Below are 25,261 nucleotides of genomic sequence, written 5' to 3' on the forward strand. Positions count from 1 at the left end.
AGAGGTAGTCTGGTTCGAACGACAAGGGAAAGCCTAAAACGCAGATCTGCTGTCTCATCCCATATAGTTTGTCAGCGGTCCAAAATCATCGGTAATAAAACGTATAGACTTATCTGCTAAAGCCTCTCGCGCAGAAGAGCAATTCCATTTCACGATCTCTCTGACATGGCCGCGGTGAAGGAATCGCTCAGTCAACTTTTACTACCAAACAGTCTCCGCCTTTATTCATTGGATCCTCATAGGCGGCGTTGCCGACCTCGGGCTCACAAGCTCTGGTCTCATGTTCTCTTCCTCCATAAGCTTGAAATTCTTTCAACAATACCACACGCAGTGCTTGTCTTTTCTTTTAATGTTCATTTTTGGTCTTTTCGATCTTCACCTCGTCGCTGATTGATTTCTCTTGAGACAAAGGTCCAGATTCAAGAAAACATGAGGGGACTGCTTATGTCATGATTTTAAAGATGCTTGGCGCAACTCCATACCTTTATCGTCAAGGCTTTCCTGGGGATATCTTTTGGAACCTTTGCTTGAATCGACCGTCCTTCTCGAGTTTGTGAACCACCTGGCATGGGCTCCAAATGAGCACCGGTGTCTGCGCATCTGCTTTTCTACCTACCTACCTTACCCATGTCAGTCCCCTCCACCTGCATTCAGAGGATGCCGCATATGACGCAGGCCGAGTACAATGACTTGCCTCCTTGAACTTTCTAGTCTCAGCATCCTATCTCGACAACAATTAGAGATATGACAAGTGCTACTCGTGTCCCACCCTCTTAAATATTTGGCGTTAGTAACAAGATTATCAAACGCGTCTTATAACTAAATAACAACAACAAATTTTCAATAACCGCCCCGCTGGCTCAATGGTAGAGCATTAGACTTCTATGGTCAGTGAAATAATTGATTAGGCAATCTAAAGGTTGCGGGTTCGACCCCCGCGTGGGGTTCAATTCCTCTTGAATTTTTGCAACTTTTTAATACTGCTATATCAGGAATTGTTATATAAATACATTTTTCAAGAATGCATAGTGCTGTGATGTATTTCTAAGGTAGTTAGAGAGCTGAGTAAATAAACCATCTGCTTATTGTTTTATTTATTGCCATCGGATTTATAAAAAAAACACCTGATTTCCATATCCGTTTTCCTGCCACAGTAATAGCATGACTCGCCGTCCACCTTAGATTGTGTTATGGCGCTTTCTCATTCTCAAGGTGCGCGTTTTTATTTTCCCCAATGCGCCTTCAACGTTTGCATCCTTGATCTTATTTCCATAAGTAGAATGTCGTTCTCACTTCTGCCTCTTGAAAAAAAAGTGAGTACAAAAATCGCGGCAGGATGAGATTAAACGAACTGGTCATCCTGGCCCATAGGCTTGTTGCCGCGAATCAAGCCACTCTGTTGCTCACTGCTGCAAGGCCACTCCATGTAAGATTTGTCGTTACCAAGGCCATAAGTCTATGTAGTGCCCACGGGCAAGACAACCGAGACCTGCGGAGAAATCAGGCAAGTTGTGCTGTGCTTCACGCCCGATAATTGATGTCCCTTAAGCGCAAAAGGTCCAGCGCTAAGGATATATAAAGCTTGCCTTATAGTTTAAAAGCCAACGGTCCACAAAGTATGCCGAAGCTTGCCTTAAGAAGTCTGTAATATTAATATCTTCCTAATTCAATGTATGTATATAAGGATGCATTATGAATCAAGCTCTCAAAAATATGCTTATTTGTCTACCTTGCAGTTTCCGAATCTTAGGGCTTTTTGTCAGAAAACACTCGACAATATGGCCTTGAAACGGATCCTAAGTGTCATAGTATGTCTTATCCTCCTCTGTGGGCATATAAATCTTAGTTCGTGATGGTTCCCTAACGATTGCGAGCATGCTCTCTACCTATTATTGTATAATGGCAGTTTTTGGCCATGACACTAAGTTTTAACATTTTGCCGTGCCATGGTTGTATATGAACCACGGCAATTTTGATATTGTCTCGGCTGACCTCATCAGCCCCATCCAGCCCAACTTTAAGGAACTATGAGGTCGCAAAGTAAATCGCAACATATTTCAATGCAACCATACCGTTTAGCAGCGACTGCGTATGTACCCGGATTACCCATAAAATTAAGGCGACTCCATTGTAAACTCGCATTAAATAGATAATATCCGCATCTGCATTAGCGAATGCCAAAAGAATAAGTGGGTGGGATTTGACCTGCAAGAATTCCAAAGGAAAAAACAAGTTCAAAATGTCAGGTGTGTAAAAAAGCAAAAAGCGTGAAACCCCACGCGGGGATCGAACCCGCAACCTTTAGATTGCATAGTCAATAATTCTACCGACCATAGAAGTCTAATGCTCTACCATTGAGCCAGCGGGGCTAGCAGTAACAAGTTTTGTCTTATCCCAAAGTATACTAGCTCTGCACCGCTGGATATCAGCCTAATGGTTGGCCAGGTATGTTGCTGCTTGGCTCTGTGGGCACTTCTGTAAGTTTTTCAATAAAATGTTGAAATACGATGCTGCGCAGACATTAGCTATCGGTTGTATGCTTGGGAACCCAGGCGCGGGCTTTGGTAGCATATTGCTGCTTGTCTTGTCTATCCAGCCATCCAAGCGCCCGGCCTGTTTCTAGGCATTAAGACGTCCTGGCTATTGGCCGCTTCTGACAAGGAAGCTTTGCCCCAGCACCTTGAGAGCTCCGGTGCTGAAAGTGTTCATGGCGTCGGTTATGCTCACCGTGATGATTCTTGTGCTTTCTTTCTTTGTAAAATAGAGGTCTGCGAAAAGTAAAGGCACGAAACAGAAAGTGCCCGATGAGGAAATCACGGACTAAGGTAAGAGTTCCGAATAGATTGTGACTCAATTCAAGTTGTGTTCTAATTTGAATTGTCGCCAGGATACCAATTTCGGATTGTGTCCAAGTATAACCTGAGGCAGAGCAACGGAAGAAGGTTGGAGGCCGTTTGCGTATAGGTTAGCTCTCTTCTCAGGCCACCTTATATTATAGGCTCATATTAGATGAAATGGTACCAATGATTTCCGCCTAAGTCCTGGCGGATTGCCAGCTGCCACTCTGATATGATAATCAGCATATTACTTCTACGTATCGCGTATCACCATCTCCTTACTTCCAATGATGAAATAAGGAGTTGATTATAAAGGCAGCTACTAAGATAGATGTGCCGCCATATGCATGCCCAAAGCAGTGAGTTTTCAGAAAATCTCGTGTGGGAAAGACAATTATTTGCCTCAAGTCGTGCAGCGTCTCCCCAAAATTGATTGTCAATATGTTGAGTCAAGCAACTGTGCTCAGGTCATACCAAAATAGGTCTTGCCCACGATCTTTGGCTGCCCAGAAAGATTTGATGATGCCTTGAATCCTTGCTTTGTACTCCATGGAGTAGCCGAGTAACCGCTCAGTCTTGTGTATCCATGAATCTCTACTGTTGCCCTCAAACTCGAGACATGCTACTAGGATGGCCAGGTCAACGCATTTGGCCTGTTTGCCAGTAATTTGCTGTGTAATTTCCAACTCGTGCATGATGGTGGATGCCATTGCCAATGCAGACCCAGTCTCCCGGCCAAAAGGATGCCGTAGTCGATGTATAATCATCAGCGCCGCCATTCGCGTCACCCGTGCCTGGCAGAGCATGTGAGTTGTTTCCATCGAGGTGAATAGCGATGTGAACCCAGATGGCACAGGGGGAAACCAGTCCATCACGGCCTGTTCCACGGACAAAAGCGCAGCATTGACTTCCGCGCCGCCGGTCCTGTCCACGCAGGACAAGGCAGCGTTCAGCTCACAGATGTCTTGCAGCAGTGGCAGCAACGTCCCACTCAATCCCACGAAACGGTCAACACGAGTTGGGTCAACCGACGGTTTATATCGCAACATGGGTCTGCAACATCGTACCAAGCATTCCAATATTTCGTGGGCTACCATGCACGTCAACATGAAGAAACTTGGAGAATCGGAATAATGTTCCGACTCGTATATCGGCTTGATGCGTCCAAGAGCCTCTGAGCAAATAAGGTAGATGTCTCCCACCCGCAACTTGAGCGCAAAGGTGTGTATGAGGGCGCCAAGTGTTAAACACGTGGTTGCATCGTCCTGATTCTTGACTTCCAGCGCGGAGAGCTTGCTAAGCGCGGACGAGGCCTTTTGATAGGCGTCGCACGGCTCCATCGACATATCATCCATCCAAGCCGTCGACGATGCCAGTAACGCGTCTTGCAGAACCGTCGTCGATGTCGTGAAAACCGATATGAGGAGCTGACGGTGGCTGGCACAAAAGGTTGGTCCAATGAGAAAGGGCTCGAGGCTGTCATCAGATTCCACCATGCGTAGGATGAGTTGTCTCTTGGCTCCAAAAACGTCACGCAGCAAAGCGACAGTGGGATCGTTCATTGGATATTCCATTTCGGGTCTCCCTGATGAGGGTGACGTGCACGGCCTGGGCCTCCGTCCAGGTGGTTTTACTGGGCGTCTTGTCTCGCAGACATGCCGCAGACGGGTGCAGCGCTTACATGCGGGCGAGTTCGGATTCCATACGCAACGCTCCTTGATAGCATGGCAACGATCGCAAGATCTTGGTGGATTCGGCATGGCTGAGTAGTAGAAATAGATCTGATGTCTGATATGTACTACGCACGGGGTCGGGGAAACGTCATCGGCAGCTGGGAGTCAAGGGATAGTGTTTCGAGCAGTTTTGCCGTCCTGGAGGCCTAAGACAACAAGATACAACAACACCCTCTTACACGGATCTGCCCAGAATTCGTTATCTTCGCACCCACCCGAGGCTCATCTACAGATACCCTTGTCTAGGTATGTTTACCCCCGCCTGGACCCTGCTAAGTTGCTACAAATCCGCTGGTTCACCCCGCAAACCAAATCCCCCACAAAGTCTAGACTCACAGGTTTAGCGCCTTGTCGATGATAGCCGCAACCGCAAGACATTGTTCGTCGCACATTTTCCGCGTGAATATCTGGATGGAACACGGCGCTCCTTCGACAACAGATGGGTGATCTTGGAAACATTAGTTGAACGGTCTGCATACACCGACGGTCCGCCTGCGTGGCACCTACATGGCGGCCCTGCTTGGCCCGGTTTCTTCTCAAAGCTCCTCGGTGTCGTGGAGCTCGAGGCGTGGCTGAAGGGGAGAACACAAGCTGGATACTGCAAATCGCCAAATTAGAAAATGCAAGCAGCGTGGAGATTGCAAACACTTACATCTAGTAAGTTTAGCAGAACCGTGTACGCTGGTATTCCATAGTTGTCGTGCTCGACGGCCGTGTGTTGCGCCGGCGGCCCAATGACAGCGTCGAGATTGTGCACTCTCCAGGTGCGGTTCCAGTTTGCCGCGATCTCGGACCTCTTGATGTTTAGGAATGACAGCTTCTTGAGTGCTGGTAGCTGGCTCAGATCTGGCACAAAACTCCAGTTAGTGGCCGCGGCATCTCGCGCCAGACTCAGACGTGACGGCACTGCAGGCTCGCCCCCGGCCTTGACAATTTCATCTGCTGTGGCATCTAATCCCCAGAGATTCCAGGCCACCTCTGCCGAATCAGCTACATGCCCTTCTACGGGCGTTATCTCGATAATCTTATGGCCGTGTTCCCTCAATATGTTGACAGCCTTGTCCAGCGCCGCTTGGACAGGAGGATGGAGAGGGTACAGCGGATCCTCGGCCAACAATCCCAGCCGCAGCTTGTGATCCGTGGCTAGCTTCATCTCTTTCCAAGGAACATCGATAGCTGTGTGATCCAGAAGGGCGGGTCTTGCGTTGACAACCGCCTTTACGAATATCTCCAATGCATCAATGTCATTTGCTATTGGGCCAGCTGCGGCAAGAATCATGCGAAGCCCTGGATCGCTGCATCCAACCTGTTGCCCATATGGTATGCGGCCTGCAGTTGGCTTGAAGCCATATGTTCCGCAGCATAATGAGGGAATTCGAATCGAGCCTGGATTCAATTCTTAGTTTATTTGTTCTTGTGATGTTCATTATAATGTAAAGCAACGAACCACCAACATCCGTGCCAACGCCGAGAGGAGATCCGCGGAAGCCGACTAGTGCGCCCTCTCCGCCACTGGAACCTCCCGCTGTAAGCATGGTATTCCACGGGTTCAAAACACGGCCAAAGATATTATTGTGGGAGTCCGCAGTCTGCAAAACATTGTCAGGTGCCGCGGCGAGGGCAAGAGCTTAGGAGAGTGAACCGACCATCATCGTTTGGGGGACATTGGTTTTCAAGTAAAGAACCGCCCCAAGCTGGAGGAGAACATCAACCAGTACTGAGTTCACGTCTGACACGCGATCTAGATATGAAACGAGGCCGATGGTCGCCTGTGTACCCTTTACCTGGAAGCTATCCTTGATGCTGATTGGCAGTCCATGGAGCGGCCCAGCGAGATTTCCACTGCTTCTGAGAGCATCAAGATCTCGCGCCCTTTCGAGCGCTTGATCAAACAGTATCTCTGTAAGACAACCAGTCCATTAGATTGTTAGTGACTTTTGAGTGATGCTTGCCTGGACACGAGGGACATTACCAACTGCTGAGCAATTGCGGCCCGTTTCGAAAACGCGACAGTCACCTCAACGGCTGATAGGGTGCCTCCTGCCAGAGCACCAAGCAAACGCGAGACCTCGTAGTTTTCTGTAATCTCACGCTCTTTGGGAGACAAAATTCCCGAAGATTGTATAAAGTCGGGCTCGAAGAGATTATTGCGACATTTCTCGACGGGCTGTTGAAGGAGTGACAGGCACTCGGGAGAAAGTCTCCATTCTTCAGGAATGGCAGCATAAGTCGCCGAGCACTTTTCAGCGGCCTTGACTTTGTAGTCCATTTTGGTCATGTGTGTCAAGTTAAATTGAGAAATTGTCAACCTGAAGCTTGGAAAGCGAGACTTACACATTTATTATAGCATATTGGGGCTACATGATCGAGATACCCTCGACTAGGTCTAGTTTGAGGGGTCGTACTGTGACCCTTCACATCTCTGGCGATAGACCGGGAATATTCCGCCGGTGCATTGTTGTCACCTTGGCATAATTCACGCTGCGCTCAAGAGGCCTTTCGGTAACCGAGGCCGGAAAAGATAGAATTTGGACCTCAGAGCGGCCTGAATGCCCCCATAGGTTTTATTTCTGAACCTGCAGTGGGTGAAGTCTGGCGAGATCAAATGAGCCGTGGTAAAGCTCCGACATATGTTTGGCATTAATTTTGACCCCTATGTCTGGAGTTATAAGCAGCGTTGATTGCGTTTCCGTTGATTTTACAGGACAGTTATAGTGAACATGCAACAATTAATCTATAGCCAGGGATTTAGCAAAGAGTTTGTCCTCGAGGTCGACGGCCAAGACTCGTACAGTAGTTCATCGCACGCTAGACATGCTTCTTGGGCGTGCCTAGAGCGCAATAATCATGGTATTACTCTTCACTCTTTGCAGGAGTCTATAAAACTGATTTCATTGGTTTTATTTACGCTCTTCTCCTAAAGTGACCTCAAGGTTCACGATCCGAATACTTGAGGTAGGTCTTTTCGCTATGAATGTAGCTCATCGAAAGCTTTGAGTGAAGCTACGTGCGTCGCGATTGCCGCAAGGAGAACTTATTCGCCAGTTCCGAAGTGCTTTGCCGCATTCTCTTGCCAAACACGAGGAGAATTACCGGGAAGCCCAACGTTATCACTAGAGTGATAAGAGCGCACGAGACAAACATGTATTCTAGGCCAAGCCCGTCGATCCACGGCGTCAGTACGAATAGGATGATGACGGAAATTGCATTTCGAACGAAAATCACACCAATAATGGCATCACCAATCAGCTATTCATATGTCAGCAAGAAGGCCAAGATATGACTCTGGAAAAAACTCACGTTTTGATACGAATCCGTTAAATAGGACAATGCTATGTCGGCGCAGGTGACAAATCCAAATCCAAAAATACCTGCCCCCAAGGCAAGTAGCACCCACGAGCGTCCCTATACTGCGCATTAGTTCATGAACTGTTAAGTAGGAGTATATCGATGCCTTATTACCTGTGCGATACAAATGCCGAACATAAGGAAGCCGCCGCACGTGAAGAGAGCACCAGGCAATGCTGGCCAAAGTCGCATTTCCGATTCGTAGATTCCACCATTCTTTCTTGAAAGTCTCACAATCATGAAATCGCTGAGTGGTGCAATCGTGATGCTAGCAAGAAACGATCCAATAAAGGGCGCGATATTGAACAAGCCGACGCCGGCGGTATCGAAATTGTAAGGCGGATAAAACAACGAAGTCGTGGCGACCGAGGTGAGAACGGCGAAATTCGCCAGCAGAATCCCGTAGGTCAGGGCAGTATACAGTACTGCCGGGACACGGAAAAGCAGGATAAAGGGCTGCCAGGCATGGTGTAGAACGGAACCCTCGTATACCGTGTATGGACGGAGCTTTTCCAACCAAGACCTGTCGGCACTAGGACCAGAGCCCATTGTTGACGACTGCCTGGTGATGTCCAAACCAGTTTCTGGGTCGTCCTTTTTCCCGGCTGGCACAGTCTCAATGTTCGCTGGTCGGCCCTGCAGAGCAGGTACGTATGCCGTCTCTTCAAAGAAGAGGAAAACCAGAAGCAGACTCATTCCCAAGAAGATGGCACACCACCACCATTGCCAACGCCACCCTTGACCGACCACGACGTATCCAGCGGCCACGGGCCCAAGAAACGCACCAATAGATTGGAAGAGGAGGAAGAGGCCGTTCATGGTGGCATACTGGTGAACAAAGAAGAGATCGCTGATGCTGATTTGGACAATTGTTTCGCTGATTGCACCGCCGATGCCTTGAATAAAATTGAGCGGATACAACTCAGCCAAGGTCTGAATCTTTGCGGCCCATATGGCGGTGGCAAGTTGGATGGTAAGACTGATCAAGTAGACGGGACGACGTCCAAGTTTGTAGACCAACGGAATGAACATGACACAGCCTATAGCCAGTCCCACATAGTTCAAGGCCGTAATCTCATTGTAGTCTTGATACCCCATACCCAGCTCTATTACATAGTCGTTGTACGCGATGCCAAAAATGTCGATGAGCACGAACGTGATGAGGACGTAGAATAACCCCAAGCCGAAATTGATCGCCTTGCGCCACTTTGTCCAATTCTGCCATTTTCCTGGTTAGAGCGAAACTATTCAGCGCATGCTGCAGCTTGGGCACGCACCAAAGGGTCCTGCGCATCGTCGGAAGGAGTTGGCTGGAGCACTATGGCGGTAGAGGTTGCTACAAATAAGTAAGTATGATTACCTCCATCAAAGGAATAATTCTACCTACCGTCTCCCAGCCGCCAGGTGCCCAGCAACGTGCCAACGTCATTTTCGTGAACGTTCATCGCGGAGCGCAGTCAATATTGGACTTTGAAGGATACTTAGTTGTGGATTTGCATCCCAAAGCCGTTTTCATGAGCATCAGGTACGTGGGTAAGCTTCCGTCCTTATAGAGCTTCTCTTGTCTACTTGATTCTGATAAACTACGTAGTAGATATACAGAAGGGACAATGTTAAGTGGTTATTGGCCTGTAACAAGCCGGCATTATCTTTAGTTGTAATCATTCCCTCGTCTACAATGCTACAAAATGCCGGCATTCAGACCCGACCCCAATACTTGCATTGTCCAATCATGGTGGATCGAGCCGGGCGTGCCAAGCCGGGGGGTTGATGAAAACAGACTATACCACTGTAATTGACCGGCTAACCTACCGGCTTATCAAGCTCACAAATGCTACCCAAGCAGGCAAGTACATCCGCACCAGTTTAGGCTTGGTGTATACGCAAATCACCAATCCTGTGATTTGCTATTATACCAGTATCGCGTTGTCGCGAATTGTGAGATGTCGGTTGTGCTAGCCTCATTTATGTGACTGCAAAGAGTACCTGTACACATTTCAAGCATCCCACTGAACCGGAAAGTTACCGGCTTCTCCACACCCAGTCTTTATGGGTGGTGGTGAATTTCTTCTCCCCAGCGTTTGTCTATTCCTTAATAAAGGTCGATCAGCTTTATCAGAGCTGGCGGTTTGGTGATATTTCCATTCCAACATTTCGCATTCAAAACAGGAATAGTCAACATGGACCAATCAGGTGAGAAAGCCCGTCACAAGTCAAGTCACCACAAGTGATCTCACCCAGTCCAGATCTCAGACAGCGCATTCAAGCGAGCCTTGAGCAACTTCCCGAACTTCCAAATCCAAATCCTACAATATCAGCTTGACAAGAACCTCCGCATCCCAGGGTCGCGACGGCTCAATCATTGACGCTGCCCGCACATGTGGACGTAGCTATTATAGGGTCTGGCATCACGGGATGCGGAACTGCCTACGCTTTGCTCCACGACGACTCACCCGCCGCGTCGAAATTGCATATCTCGGTGCTGGAAGCTCGCGGCGCCGTGAGCGGTGCGACTGGACGCAACGGTGGTCATTTGGTTTCTGATGCCGACTCGCTGTTTGGTCGCATCATGAATGACCATGGCCTCGAGCAAGCCAAAAAGGTCCTGTACTTTAGCGAAGCCAACATGTCACGTCTCAAGACTCTGGTGTCGAAGTTGGGACATGCCGACCGCGAGGCGTCAGAGTTTCGCTCAGTCATAGCCTCTGTTGGGTTTACAAACTCTGAAATGTTTGGAAAAATGAAATCTGATATAGATGTCATCCGAGAACTGGTACCAGAAAGGGACTTGAATTTCAAAGTCATTTCGAAAGAAACAGCTGAGAAGGCGGGTTTTTCTTTTTTCACCTATGCACAAATTTGGAAACCTTGGCTAATATGACTTTAGAACTATCGCTATCGAGATATTGTGGGTGCTATTGAGCAACACGGATCTGGCGCCTTGTCGCCTTATCGGCTCTTCACGGCCGTCTTCAACCTACTGTTGGACAAGTTTCAGGACCGATTTACTCTCGAAACAAACACTCCGGTGACAAGTATTGATTATAGTCAAGATGACGAATATCCTTACATGTTACAGACACCAAGAGGACTTCTCCGCACCAGACAAGTCGTTCATTGCACCAACGGATTCTCTGCATACTTGACACCTCATCTTTGTGGCAAACTATGGCCCGTGAGAGGGACAATGTCTGTACAAGAAGTTGGGCCATTATTTCCACAGTTGGGCTCCGAGATCTCGTGGACGCCGCTGAGCCCAGGATCTTTCAATGCTGAGACTGGAGTTTTCTCGACGGGTCTGTACTATGCTCAACAGAACCCAAAAACGGGCCATATCTGGATTGGTGGAGATGTTCAGAACATCAGCGAAATGGTGGCAACGAGCGACGACTCAAAAATTTCCCCGACATCAAAGGCGAATCTTGAGTCGATTCTTCCCCGGGTTCTGAGTGAATCGGAGCCTGCGCATCCCATCAGGGTGTGGTCGGGAATAATGGGTTTCACGTCGGATGGTATGCCGTATGTTGGCAAGCTCACATCAAAGATGACTGGGCGGCAAGGACATGGAGAGTTCATAGCCGCGGGGTTCAATGGACACGGTATGGATAAAGCTTGGTTGAGTGGCGAAGCTGTGGCATCCTTGATTCTCCATGAAAAGACGACTGCTGGCTTTCCTGATATTTATCTCTTGAATGAGGAGAGATTCGACAAGGCGAGTTCAGAACAAAGCGCGAACGCTTTCTTGTCCCTTTTCTAGTAGGAAATATGAAGAAGAGAACTTGCAGATGATTACATGATCGATAAGGTGTAATACCATACCATTGGTGTATTTTTTTTTAAGCATTGATCAGTTCATGTCTGTCTGGGTCTTCTTCCAAAATTTGAAATGTAAACATTCTTCTGCATCTGGTGTGGTTGAGTCCGTCTAGATGATGTCGCCACGTACTTTTTCTACATGCTTCCAGACATTCTCTACAACTACAAGAACAGCATCCGGCAAGGGACCCTTTTTAATAAAGTTTGCTGTAGAAATTGCCTGTTCCACTTTGCTAGCACCAATAACGATGCCATCTCCATGTCCAAGGGCCGAGTGGTGCGCGATCCAACGCAGAGCGACTTCGACAGTCAAGAGTCCCTGTGCTTTTACCTCTTCGTCAAAGACTTTCATGGCTTGAAGCAGCTCATCTCCGCCAAACATCTTTTGCGCCACGTTCTTGAACGGATGGTCGTCGGCGAAGCGAGTCCCGGCTTGCTGATCATTGATCAATTTGCCAGTGAGAAATCCTGCTGCCAGAGGCCTGGAAAGTCGACGTGAGTATACATCTTGCGGATCAACATGGACGATTATATGACAGAAACGTACATGAAGGCATTATAGCTAATATTATGTGCGCGCAGTACGGGCAAGAGCTTGGTTTCCATTCCTCGGGTCACTAAATTGTATTGTCCCTGATAGCAGACAGGTTTCTTCCACTGGTGTTGTTCGCACAATTGCAAGATCTTCTCAAGCATTGGCGGCGGTACATTAGATAACCCCCACTGAATTTAGAAGGAGCAAAATGATTAGATGAATGAACCTTGTCTGGGTAATTGGCCGCAGCTCACCTCTTTGCAGCGACCCTCGGAAATTTGTTTATTGAATGCCTGTATTTGTTCCTCCAAGGGTGTGGAAGGGTCTGCCCGATGAACGTGAAGGATATTGACCTGTGAAAATTTCATGTCAAACTACGACGGTCTCATGATAGTGTTTGGGTCGCCAACTTACGTTGGAACGTTGCAGTCGCTGCAGGCTCGCATCAACAGACTTCTGAATCGCTTCTCCTGTCAAGTCTCCACTCCCGTCTGTCGCCACATCGGTAAACACCTTGGTGTCAACGAGGAACTGTGCAAAATCACCCTTTGCCGCCTCTCCAATGAGCTGCTCGGATCTGCCCATGTTTGTTGGCGGGTATCTGGCTCCCGTGTCTAGACGTTGAATGCCAACATCTTGGAGCGCTTGAAGCAGGATCTTGACATCGTCCACGTCTTGGAATGCCGTCTGTGGACCTCCAAAGGAAGCTGTGCCAAAGATTAGTTGGGGTGCCATTCTATTCGAGTTATGATGCAGATGCGATATAATGCATTTGGTGTGAATAGATCAGTGCCCCTCTGAGACCAAAAAGAAAATTGGGGATAGTAGACCCTTTTGTACTCATATATCAACGTGAGATCGAATTTGATCGTCCGACAACTTTAAAGCAGACTAATCACTGGTTCTAGAGATTTGTCAATAGATTGCTAAATCAAGATCCAAGTATGTCTCAATGTCGACTGCATAGTTTCTGTAGTGTCTTGCAAAAACATTCTTAGTGGCAGAATCGGACGGTCGGACGGTCATTATAAGCAGCATTTAGGGCGATTTGAGAACTAGTGCTCACTTTCATCTCGGAGCATCGCAAGGTGTGCTTAGAATCCGTCTGTCCATTACCTACACTCTAACTCAAATGTCCTGCTTGCTGCAAATGATTGCCGGGCGCTATATTCAGTAACCAATGACATGAATAATAACATTCTTCATCCTTTGATATTTCTTGCCAGCCGCTAGACCCAAGAGAATATGGCTAACAATTGGGGACACTCTAAATTGCTTCGATTTGAGGAATTAAGGCCATGTGTAGCAGCACTCGGTGACGGCTTCGCAAGAGAATCAGATTGATATGGCCTCCCCACGAATACCTCCTTCTAAATGCGACCAATGATATCTCTTGGAATTGCGTTGATCAAGGTATAATACCCGGCAAAACGGTACTAGAACAACAAAACGGTACAAGTCGACGGATGCTAAAAAACGTCGGGCTATTGGCATCATTTATTACGTAGATGCCGTTGGAAACTCGCTAAAACGTCGACTAATGCACGCGCGCAAACGACCCTCCGAACTTGACCTGCAGCATCTCCGTTTGATACTAGTATTAGCATTTTATTACCTACCTAGTCTTGGCCATTTCTCAACGTCGTCTGTATCCGTTGACTAATAACTAATCCAGTAGAATTGTGCATCATTTTGTAGCCTGGTCGGTGACGATGTTCTTTGCTTATTGTTTCTTGACAGATTGCATTGAAGTGAGACAAGTCTCGACTTTGTTCTTTGTACCCCTCTGCGCCATTTTCCGTCGCCAAAACAGGCCACGTGGTATGTCCGATATGAATGGTGATAGCAACACATTATAGTCATCACCACACAAGAGCCCGCTTGGCATAGTGGTATTGCGTCGCACTCGTAACAATTGTATACGTGCGTCATGCGAAAGTCGGCGGTTCAATTCCGCCAGCGGGCAACTTGATATTTCTTTTTGCATTATTTTTTGCGTATGTTGATTGTTTTGTCAGTATAGTCTGGGGGCCATGGTTGCAATCCGCCCGATGTTGTGTGCCCATGGCGCGGGCGATATTCGCTATACGTATTGTTGACAGCGAAATGTCTTTTTTTCCCCCCTTTCTCCTACAATGCTCAATATTCATCTTCTAAACCCAGAGCTTATATGCATTTGTTTCTTGTTCTCATGGCATCGTTTTAAAGTCAGATAGTCTTGAAGCTCATCATCATCAAGTGATGGTGAACAGTCAGCCTTCAAGGCTACAAAGCTGCATAGTAGCGATCAGAACATGAATCGTTTCAGGGCATTTCAGGACAGCTTGCTCATGTCTGTAGACATATGTATTAGAGGCACCGAGTAGAGCCCTTTTGCCCACTACACAGGATCTGAGTCGCAAAAGCACATCTAAAGTGCCCAACTAGATATGATGGCAGAGACGAAACAGGATCACAAAGGCAGCCAGATCTTCCTATGACGAGTCTTCCATTACCGTGCGCCACGTTGACATGGTGTACAATGTCCATAAGACTCATCCCTGAACCACGTCCAAGTCCCGCAGAAGTGTTGCACGGCAATTCGGTACATACTCTGTTGACAGTAATATCATCCATGAATCTTTGTTGTCAAGTTCCCCCCGAGAAGAGACTACAATGGCAGTACTCGGCGCCTCGGTGCAGAGTACGTACCTACTGTAGGCACGCGAATCACTGTCTAAGCGATATTCCCCGAAACTCGTCGCCGTCCTCCGCGCTTGCCGCAAGACAAACAAGACAGAGAGACGAGAAAAGAAACCGAAAGAAAGTCCCACTTTGTCCGACGTCCACACCGCCGACAAATGCAAGGTGAGAGAATAAAGAAGAAAAAAAATCCGACTCTGGAAAGTTTAGTAATAGCGAATAGCGGGATTCCGTTGGAAGGATCCGGGACGGGGTGTCTCCACGCCAGAACACAAAGCCCCGGTGAGCGGTTTTTACGGCAGTTTCCTCAGAAGGAGAAAAACAAGGCCATGTTCATGGCTCGGGCGGGTGGCTTGCAAGCACCGGGCTGGCTGGCCGGCGGGGTTCAACTCGTGCGGGTCTTTTTCTCTCTCAGTGGGGTCGGGAAGGATAGTTCACCCGAAGCCTCAAACAGCCCAGTCGGCCAAGGTTCGCAGAGTGCCCACCCCCCTGAGTGCCTGGTGAAGTGTCATCTGGATCTGCTGAGCTGGCCCCTCGTTCTGGGCCATGACTAAAAGTCCCTCCATCAAGTCCAGGCTCATGTTGCCAAGGTTCCGAGGTGGGTGAGACTGTGACTTGGTCAGGAGCAGACTGAGCAACGTTGCAAAGAAGCTCGAGCTTGTCAAGCTACTCGTTCTTGGTGGTCGAGACGCGGCTCGAGTGGGGATGTTTGGATCGACTCTACTGGGCATGATCGCATCTCGCTGCTTCCATGTACCTAGGTATGGATGGCAGTAAGGATACGTACATGGGAAATGACACTGGAGTGTTGGCTCGCGCATCTCTCCCGGCCCGTCGACTTCAGAGGTAGCTGGCGTACAGCCAGTACACAAGGCTGAAATAAACGGGTAGCGGCTGGCACGATGGCGAGGGATCCTTTGGGGCATGTGATTGCATGCCCTGTTGCATCTTGCGTAGACAATTCCGGATTGATATGATTTGTGTTTTTTTTTTCTCCTTGAGCTATAGACAGCCACTGACTGAAAGAAATTGGGGGTATTTGTAGAGCATCGACCTAAAGTGACAGAAGGGAATAATGTAATAAGTGACAGAATGGCCGGAAACAGTCCGACCTTGTAGGCTATCCCAGAAATTCGTTGATCGTTTCCCTGCCCAAACTCCAACGCAACGATATCATAACGACGTCCACATTGATCATGTCATAATCAAGCGACTTTCTTTCTATACACGCGCTTGGTTCCTCCAACTTTGCCTAGTTCGCCAAACTTGTTGCCATTCTGTGGTTGCCCGGAAGCAGTCCGCTGCTCACCACTAGCGGTGCGAACCTTATTCCTCATATCCTCGACCCATTGACGGCTTTCCTCGTCGAGCGATCTCGTCTTCTTTGGGTGTGGACCTGACATGCCCAGAATGCTGCTGTTTGGGTTCGATGGAGCGTACGAGTCCCGCGAATCGCCACTTGATTCGTCAGACGGTGGGCTATCAGGCCGTGCTGGCACTGCAGGTCGTCTTAATGAATTCTCACCACCCGAAACCTTTCGAGTTTTTCGTATTGCAAGTGGTGTCATTGGCGAATCGAGTGCGGAAGCTGGTCGAGCCGGCGGGCTGGATCCAGTCTTGGTGGCTGACAGGGTCGAAGAATCTCTAACCTCGACCTTGCCTTCACCCTTGGATCTTCGACTGTGATGAATCGCATACTCCTTCAGATACTCGCCCAAATCGGCCCAACCTCCACCAACCCGAACCATGACCCGCTCTCCCTTCTCTCCAACGCAGCGCACGAGCAACTTCAATGGAGGTTCGCCATTTGATCGTGATAGGTAATAAGTCTGTGTCTCGCGACTAGCTCTAGATTGGGGGCGTGATGCTCGAGCTGGTGCAAGGAGCCATGGAGTTTCGGATCGAGAAGACATGGTCGAACGAGTAGAGACAGCAGAGGTGCTGCGGCGATATGGTTCCGAGGTCCTTGCCCTTGGGCGGCTCGGCAGTTGCAGATCAGGTGGATTCAAGTTGATGGCAGATGGCCTTGTAGATAGACGGATATTGCTGGGAATGCCCTTCAGAACGGCCCTAATTTGCTGGTGCAAATCATCACCAACCTCACTGACGGTGCTCGGGTGCTCGGGGCTGCTCGCTCGGGTACCATAATCAAAGGAGCTCTCGGTATCAAATATGTGCGGGGGCGGATCCAAAGGACTAAGCGGAGGCGATGAATCTTCTTCAGGCGACTCCGGAATGCCGTTGAATGATACAGAAGGTGTTCTGCGCATGTATCTCAGCGGTGGCGAACTAGGCGGACTTGGTCCATCACTAGAAAACTGTGCGTCCGCGTCTGGCACTCGGGTTAGTTCGAGCTCGCTGAAATCGTCCCGTAGAGCGTCGTTGTCAGAGAGACCAAAGTCACTGGCAGGATCACGTAGTACGGTTGATGCCATTGACCTTTCGCTAAACCGCCGTGCGTCAAATCTTGCAGGGGGTAACTGAAGCTCGTCTTCGCCGTCCTCGTCCTCCTCATAAACCGACTCCAGGATGGAGGATTCCGCATCAAATTCTGACAAGCTCTTCTTGTGTTGAAGTTGGGAGCCTGCAACTGAGATTTCTGGTACAGCGCGAAGAATGTTTCGGTTCATTTCGGAAAGGGCGGCCTCCGATACTACTCCGTCAGCTGGGCCATCGACATCTTGAGCCTTTCGCCGACTTGGCTCGGTTTCCCGCTTTTGAAGGGCGTGCTGGGACACATCCTCCACTGCACCGGTAAATTGTTCAGTAGAGCCTTGGGTAGAGACCTCCTCTTCGCTCGAAGCGCTGCCTCTACCACTTTGATCTCTAGTAGGACTGGGAGTCTGAATCCGGATCTTCGGTTGCGGGGATGTAGGAGCTGCTCGGCCCCTTTCCGATTGCGATGGAGCATAGACGTCTCCCCACTCCCCTCTCCTCACACGCCTCTCCGCTGTAACCACCCACTCGGCGTAATCCTTCTCCACAGCATCCATCTGATCAAGCCAGGCATCAGGTAGTGTGTCCCTCATCCCTTCTAGAATATCCAGCATATAGTCGAGATCTCGCCCTGGGAGAGACACTTTTTGCCGTAGAACCGAATTCATCACCTCAAAATCTTTTCGGGATACTACTGAAGTGCTCGGTGGCGGCGCTGTCTGTATAGCACTCCAGCCGGATTTCAGCGCAACCTGAGCTTCTGTGATCAACCTCAGAACTGTAGGTACTTTGCGCAGGACGATTATTCGAATATTCCACGTCTTGAGTAACTTTGTCAATCTGGAAAGATTCGGCAGCGTTTGCACAGTAATAGCAGTTATGACAGCGGTTATGTCTTCCATTTTCGTATACGGCATGGAGCTTGCGGCAAAGGTGAAACCGGCATCTGAAATGGGCGTGCCTGTTCGCGATAGAGGCATGATGTGATTGAAGAGTACATGGGATTTGATGTCCTCAAGGTCGAGTTCATCCAACCCTTTTTGTACTTGCTCAATCCTGCCTTCATAGCGCACAATTTCGGTGGCCGGCACACTACCCATATATTCCGTCTCTTGACTGGCCTCACCTTCAAGCTCCAGGCTTTGGTGTCCGTCTCCAACTGGCTCTTGAGACTCGGAATACTTTCTCCTTTTGGTTGGTGGCATTTCGAAGCCTGCAGACGTGCTGTCCTTGGGCCATGGCCAGTCCAAGAGCTCGTCGAGCCATTCGTGAATCTTCTTGGACGCTATGGCAGTCCTCATTGCAAAGTGCTGTTCTGATGGCGATGCTTCGTCAAGGCAAGACTTGAGAACTCCGCTGGGAACTCGGAGGGCCTCGACAGCCGAGGCTGGCGTCAGGCGCATCAAAAGCGCATCGGCGCCGCGCCGCCGAGACGGAGACTGGGGAGATGTGGACCGCAAAGTTCGGCGCATGGTGGATCGCTGGCCTTGCGGAGTCGTGGTTGAAAGATTTGCTGGGTCGGCCATGGTGATCTTGTTTTGTTTTTATTGATTTTTTTTGGTTGTATATGTCCTGTGTATTAGTAGTCCGATTGCTTGTTCTGCGTCACGAATTGGCCGCGAACATGCTTGGCCTTGGTGAAGGTCTCGGGAGAAGAAAATTATGAAAGCTTGTAATGACCGAGGTCGTCCATCTCTGGTGCAAATCGAGATCTAGTAGCAAGTAAAGTTGAGCGTTTGGTCGTGCTCATTTCCCATCCAGTGTCGCAAAGCCGGTCCCAGGTTCCACGATGTGCACGGCTATTCTGCCGGGTTCCTCGGCGGACGGATAGGATGTCTCTGGGAGCGACGGATGGCTACTTTAGAAGCTGATTGAGGGACTGGCAGCGTTTGCGATTGTTGGCGACTGACGTGTATTTTGTGCGCACTGCTGCAGCTTACTGCTGGAGGATTTCTTGACGTGTCAATCTATGGATGTTCCGGGTGGTTGGAAGGAGCGACAGGAGGCTAGGTGATGTATGCAGGCAGGCGATATTTAAGGTTTGCTTATTGCTATGCCAGGAATGCAAGAAAGCAGAAGAATAAGAAAGAGAGCGGCGGCGACGATTTGCCGGGGTATATGAAATGTGAGATGGGAATAAAAAGAAAGGAACGAATGATGTAGTCTGGGAGCCAGAGGCGGCAGGTTGACGGGACAAGGCAGGGCTGCAGTTGGCTGCGTTGTCTCGGTCATGAAACCCAAAGGGACGCCCGCATACACAGGTTACAGCCCTTTGGGCAACGACGACCTGTGCAGAGCAGCTGGCCGATCAACTGCTCTGTCGGCGGGCCGCGCGAGGGTATTGCGCCCAGTGAGAGGCAGCCGAAACAACAAAACTGGCTGGGAGAAAGGGAGCGGACGAAGATGATGAAGATACAAGGTACGTAGTAGGCCAGGTGCTAACCAAAGAAGAAAAAAAGTTTCAACGGGCTACTAGCTGCTGGCCCTGATCTTCGTCATGCTCGTCCAGACCTCTCTGCCTGCCCACGGACCGGTTCTGTGCTGATTAAGGTGCTCGATGGAGATGTGAGATGAGATATGAGAAGAAAGGATCGAAATGCGCACACGTGCTTTGCAAACCTGTGATTATCTGAACACTGACTGACTGACTGAATGGACCTCTTCTTGGCTCTGCAAAAGAGTGGGTGGAAGGGAAACCGAGCAGCCTCTGCCCGTATTTCATGCAAGGCCACGCCACCATAGTCCGCTAGAGAGCCCGTCGCAAGACCCCCCGTAAAATTTAATTAATGCTGTAATCGGCTCCAGACGCCAGGGGTAGCTCGGGCCAGCGATCGATTGGGGCGCTGTCAGTGGGGACCCAGTCACTGCAAGTGTACCTGTCCAGCTGCCTTGTTTTCCAAGAGTGGGTGCAGCCGCAGAGACGCGTTCCTGGTCTTCAAACTTTTAGAGTCGCGTTCGGGCCTTGCGGGTTGGCGGGACCCTGAGGTCAGGTCAGCTTAAACCAAGGAAGCGCGTTTTTTTTTTTTTTATCTCCGAATCGAGAAGGCTCGCGTCAGTGCTTCGTATATTCGTCAATAGGTATTATTTCTAGCTGGACCAAAAAATTCCATTGTCTCTTTCTTTTTCTCATTTTGCTTCAGTGCCAGGGCCATTCAATCAATTTTCCTGTCCCTTGCCTTGGTATATTACCTTGGTATATCAATATCCACTTCCATCTCCCCGGGTCCCTCCACAAGCCATGAACGGTAGATGGCCTGTGGGTATTTCATTTGCACCAATTCTAGTCCGGCTAATTGGTTTCCTTCCTAGCAGTTGACGCACTGCAGCGGCCGCTACCAAGGCAGGTCCTAGGAGGTCCTATGCAGGTCTGAAGTGTACGAACTCCCGCTAAACCAAATGCTTATCGCTTCTGATCTGCAGCTCTACTGAACTCTAACATTTCCTGCTGAAATCCGTGGGCATTTCAGCCCCCCAAATAGTAACAATACCTGGCACACACGAGTCTGTGGGGTCGGGCAAGTTCAAGCTATTCTTTCTATAGGTACAACTCAGTAAAATGAGCTGGCCTATTTCCATGTTGCGATGGCAACACTCAACACAATGGATATCCTACAGCAAGAGCTGACATCCACGCGAGTCCCGACCTTTGCCAAGTCATCCAACGTCACTGGCTTGCGGGGTCCTAAAGCTCCGTAGGGAGTCCTTAAGCTTCAAACTCGATCTCCATTCGTTCCAGAATAAATACTGGCCCCATATTCATCCCACCACGTCCCCCTGACGGCTCTCGCCCTGCCACATGTCAGAGGTGCTCTTTTGTCGCACCAGCATGTGCCTGCCCCCATGTGTTCTGTCAGGCTGTCTTTCAGGCTGGCAATCTTGTATATACATAGTACAGGTATTGTTCAGCTTGTAGCAGCGGCACAACCCTGTTGCCGATCCCGCTAGATTTGGCGATCAACGCGACAATGCGCATCCAGTAAGCGCGTGGTCGGCTGGTGTAATCCTGCTCCGCGTCTTTGTCAGAATAAAGATCACCAACTGCAGCGACTTGAAGCAATCTCAAATATAGCTCAGCTATCTATCAGATAGTAAGATACCTAGGTTTGTAAGATGTAATCATTAAAAGATAGTCGTTGAGATTTAGCCACTCGCTGTGCGAGTCGAATCGTTTCACTAGCGGCCGCAACATCGGCTGCCGGATGTCCAGCCATAGTAGCAGTCCGTCTCCTGAGGTGTGAGGCAGGCAGCAATGCTAGCGTTCTTAAAACAAATATAAATTGAATTCATCCCTACCTTTTCTGACGATGTACAATACACAGGTGCATCATCGGATTTTGTGAGCTCTCTGGGTGGTTCAACTCTTCAGCCGAAGCCTGAACGGCGGTGTGAAAGCAGGCGAAATTCATCAGATATCAGGCGCCACGAAATATTTCCGGATTTCGGCCATGCCATCCATCAGAAAATGGATCAAACACAAGTTGGCTGGCAAGAACAGACAAGAAACACCGGATTCGCAACTGCCAGCACTAGATGATCCCTTATTTGCCCTTGCTAGAATCCAGCCGTTGACTACCACGGACCTCCTCGACGAGAAGATCCAGAACTATGGTCTTTTCGGCCGCCTGTCCCCTGAGCTGCGACAGCAGATTCTGAAATGCGTATTCGGTGGGGGAAGGACTATCCATCTAGATCTGGTTTATGATCATCCACGGGTGCGCAAACAGCAGGACTCGTTTCTGCTTGACAGCGACTCGGATCACCTGTATTACGGAAGTGTTTCTACATTGGTTCCTAATACAGCCAAGACTAAACGTTGGCACTGGTCTGCCTGCCTCTGTCACCGCACGAGATATAGGAAATGGGATCCAGATCTTGTCATCGGTCGTCCAAATATCCACGCGCTCTGCCGGCCTGCTGAGCCATTTGAGGATCAGTGTGTACAGGGCTTCATCTGCAGCTGTCAGCCGGGCGAAACAACGTGCCTCGTTGATCTCTCTCATGTTATGAGTTGGCTGTTGGTGTGTAGACAAGCGTACGTATTGTGACCCAATGACTCGTGTTCTTCAAATGAAGTGCTCTTTCTGGATTTCTCAGTCCTATGCCAGCCCTGCTTACAACATGACCTTAGCTACGTCGATGGGATATTCATCATCTATGGAACCAACACATTTCATATATCTACACTACAGCTTTTGCTAAAAGTACCTCGTCTGATTCCGCATCACCTGTTTAACGAAATTACATCTCTGGAGCTCACGTGGTACTTCGATTCCATCTATAAAAATCAAGAACCCGTTCAGCACAGTACCACGAGCGGTGACGAGGGACAAGGACCTTCCTTGCTCGCACTCTCTGCCACTATTCCAAAGATTTTTCCGCGGTTACAAAAGCTCTACATATCATTTCGAGGCTATGTTGACTTGTCCAATCATAGCACCAACAAGGAGATTATACCAGAGGTGGAAACTATCATACTTGGACCTACAGAACGCATATTATGTGCTATGGGGCCACGGCGTGGCAAGGAATTCAGTATCGGTCTTGATAGTCATACTCTATGGCACACTCTTGCCCAAAAATACGGTGACCCTGAAAGGAGAGACTCAGCAATGGGACGTTCAGAAATGCAAGGCGGGAAATTCTGGAAGTCCATCAACCAACCTACACGCAATCTCACTGCTAGTATAGAAACAGTCCAGGACGATCATTACGGGTACTGGATCTGTGGTCGTACCAAGGCGATAACAGATCGATAGATATCTTCATTGTCATGTACGTGAGCACTCGACATCAAGAGACACGATCTTACTGGAAAAAGCACGGGTATACTGATTGATCTGACCACTTTAGGTTATATATCTGTCTCTGATGTCTAACTCTGGTCGAGGACAGGACCGCTATTCACCATAGATATTCATCAATAGTTTAGTGTTTTGTGATGTCCAAACTCTACACGGCATTCAAGCGGGAATGATTGTTATTCATCCTTTGGTTTATTCTTGTAACTCCATGACTCCGGTTTCGTACAGAAGCAACTCTATCTCAACGCCATGGCGAAATGACACACTACGAATTCTTTGGCTTTGTAGGAGATGAGAATCGCAAATCATCACCCCGGACAAGCCGGCCGTCTGGAAGCATCCGCTCCGTCTTCCTGACTTCATACAGAACAAGAAGGTATATCAAGTCACAGCCAATTGCGCTTACGACCAGAAATATAGCAAATGGGTTGAGGAAATAGCCATGCGCTTCAGGCCAGTACTACCATAGAAGACCATTGCAGAGAGGCATCCCACAAATGGTGCCGATGAATCGAGTAAACCTATGGTAAGCATGACATGTGAGCCGACTTTCCAAATGTATTATGACAAGAGAGAAAGAGCAGTAACAAAGGGCAAAGAACAGTCTGCCATGGTGAGCATAAACTCGACTCACCATATTTTGTAGTCTGTGCCACCCGAGTGCCCGCGATTGATCAGCATAGCAATACCGCAGGCACTAGTCAGCAATCCAGCAACAGCGGCAGACCAGAAAGCCAACTCGGTGGTGTCGTACCCATCGCGACCGAAATACTAGTGAGCCGAAAAGTGTTAGCCTCTCAATTCTTTCATGATTGGATATAAATTTCCCCCAAGTGCTCGAGCTACCGTCACCAGGTCGACAGGTATTTCCCAAGACAAAATTACGGGACCGGGAATCTCAAACATAGACTCTTCGAGAAAAACATGCCAAAATTAAGGACACCACAGATTTTGATTACTTACCCACTTGCCCGCCTTATCGCCGGACCCCCGGTGAGGCTCGGCCAGCCACCAGGATACAAATGCCCAATGTCCCCACAGACAGACGACGGCCATTCCGGCCATGAGCCCGGCCATGTGCCGGCCGACCCACGGAGACGTGTGGGCCCAGTCGAGGGGCGCGAAGCGGACGGTCGTCCAAGCGCAGCCGAGGTTGAGCAGGAACCAGAGGGTGAAGCCGGCGCGCTCAAGCCAAGCCTGGCTGACGTAGAAGCCGTAGACGGCCTCCCAGGTAATGTTGACCACAAGAGCCGCGGCTGGAAGACCGTACGACTTGGTGGCGAGACTGCGTCGAATCGTCAAAATGTATGTGAGGTCCCAGCTGACAACTCCTAGCCCGAGGAGGACGGTCGAGAGCGGGACAAGCCACTACAACAACATGTGTTAGCAATTGCCCATTAGACTAGATAAATGAGTTTGAAACAGCTCTTTCAAATAATTTGTCTGAGCCTGCTCTCTTGGAACACCGATTTGGGCAATGCTTGCTCATGAGACAACCCAGAAAAGGAGAGAAATGACATCGGGAGTTGCTTACGGAGGGCGCATGATCTGGCGCTATGTCCGTAGAGCCCATGATCTTATGTTTGTCAGGACTATGCACTCCGCCGAGTTGAGTCTGAATATTTTGGTCGCAATTGTAAGAACAAGATGGATGAGTGTGAGCCGTGTCATCAAATGCGGCAGAATTGCGTCCGTTGTTTGCTCATAGTAGACGGTCCAAGCGTCCCTTCTGCGGATCCTTTACAGATTCAGAGAGAGGATCAGGACTCTGGAGTACGTGTCTGCTGGCGCTAATTACTAAGAACGGCTAGAATCTGAATTCTGATGACTTTGGGATTGACAAGGGTCTCTGCAGTCATCAATGATCTTCGCTGACTTGATATAACTGGAGCCGGTCTGGGGCCCACCGGCAAGCCGAGAGCCTCCGGATCGTGCGCCGAGTCTGGCTCCAAACGGCGGGAGTATATGCACGGCAATCTTTAAAAAAGACTTGCAAGATCGAAGCAACATTAGATAAAGCTGATTTCAAAATCCCCATGACAGGAAGTCTATCAGCGTTGTGACTGTGGGTCT

The 25,261-nt window shown here is 49.1% G+C and overlaps 8 protein-coding genes across 8 annotated transcripts; 2 read left to right on the top strand and 6 right to left on the bottom strand.

The window, feature by feature from the left end:
* Positions 1-3,286: 3,286 nt before the first annotated feature.
* PFICI_09531 (uncharacterized protein) lies at positions 3,287-4,411 on the bottom strand (the record flags this gene model as incomplete). Its single annotated transcript, XM_007838112.1, has 1 exon — positions 3,287-4,411. One exon carries the CDS (start codon positions 4,409-4,411, stop codon positions 3,287-3,289), a length of 1,125 nt encoding a protein of 374 aa, XP_007836303.1.
* A 491-nt stretch (positions 4,412-4,902) lies between these two features.
* PFICI_09532 (uncharacterized protein) lies at positions 4,903-6,839 on the bottom strand (the record flags this gene model as incomplete). Its single annotated transcript, XM_007838113.1, has 6 exons — positions 4,903-5,018; positions 5,078-5,168; positions 5,223-5,956; positions 6,018-6,159; positions 6,217-6,468; positions 6,543-6,839. The coding sequence occupies 6 exons, from the start codon at positions 6,837-6,839 to the stop codon at positions 4,903-4,905; spliced, it is 1,632 nt and encodes a 543-aa protein (XP_007836304.1).
* A 734-nt stretch (positions 6,840-7,573) lies between these two features.
* On the bottom strand, positions 7,574-9,363 carry PFICI_09533 (uncharacterized protein; the record flags this gene model as incomplete). Its single annotated transcript, XM_007838114.1, has 5 exons — positions 7,574-7,819; positions 7,871-7,975; positions 8,033-9,136; positions 9,196-9,254; positions 9,306-9,363. The coding sequence occupies 5 exons, from the start codon at positions 9,361-9,363 to the stop codon at positions 7,574-7,576; spliced, it is 1,572 nt and encodes a 523-aa protein (XP_007836305.1).
* Positions 9,364-10,098: 735 nt separating this feature from the next.
* On the top strand, positions 10,099-11,675 carry PFICI_09534 (uncharacterized protein; the record flags this gene model as incomplete). Its single annotated transcript, XM_007838115.1, has 3 exons — positions 10,099-10,111; positions 10,318-10,691; positions 10,806-11,675. The coding sequence occupies 3 exons, from the start codon at positions 10,099-10,101 to the stop codon at positions 11,673-11,675; spliced, it is 1,257 nt and encodes a 418-aa protein (XP_007836306.1).
* A 168-nt stretch (positions 11,676-11,843) lies between these two features.
* Positions 11,844-13,004, bottom strand: PFICI_09535 (uncharacterized protein; the record flags this gene model as incomplete). The annotated part of the gene is made up of 4 exons (XM_007838116.1): positions 11,844-12,216; positions 12,282-12,457; positions 12,524-12,622; positions 12,684-13,004. The coding sequence occupies 4 exons, from the start codon at positions 13,002-13,004 to the stop codon at positions 11,844-11,846; spliced, it is 969 nt and encodes a 322-aa protein (XP_007836307.1).
* A 3,152-nt stretch (positions 13,005-16,156) lies between these two features.
* PFICI_09536 (uncharacterized protein) lies at positions 16,157-18,913 on the bottom strand (the record flags this gene model as incomplete). The annotated part of the gene is made up of 1 exon (XM_007838117.1): positions 16,157-18,913. One exon carries the CDS (start codon positions 18,911-18,913, stop codon positions 16,157-16,159), a length of 2,757 nt encoding a protein of 918 aa, XP_007836308.1.
* Positions 18,914-21,832: 2,919 nt separating this feature from the next.
* PFICI_09537 (uncharacterized protein) lies at positions 21,833-23,143 on the top strand (the record flags this gene model as incomplete). Its single annotated transcript, XM_007838118.1, has 2 exons — positions 21,833-22,320; positions 22,516-23,143. The coding sequence occupies 2 exons, from the start codon at positions 21,833-21,835 to the stop codon at positions 23,141-23,143; spliced, it is 1,116 nt and encodes a 371-aa protein (XP_007836309.1).
* Positions 23,144-23,818: 675 nt separating this feature from the next.
* Positions 23,819-24,761, bottom strand: PFICI_09538 (uncharacterized protein; the record flags this gene model as incomplete). Its single annotated transcript, XM_007838119.1, has 3 exons — positions 23,819-23,959; positions 24,152-24,556; positions 24,723-24,761. The coding sequence occupies 3 exons, from the start codon at positions 24,759-24,761 to the stop codon at positions 23,819-23,821; spliced, it is 585 nt and encodes a 194-aa protein (XP_007836310.1).
* Between the last annotated feature and the right edge of the window lie 500 nt (positions 24,762-25,261).

This window comes from Pestalotiopsis fici (genome assembly GCF_000516985.1).
Source record: "Pestalotiopsis fici W106-1 unplaced genomic scaffold PFICI_Scf_6, whole genome shotgun sequence".
Classification (NCBI taxonomy): Eukaryota; Fungi; Ascomycota; class Sordariomycetes; order Amphisphaeriales; family Sporocadaceae; genus Pestalotiopsis; species Pestalotiopsis fici.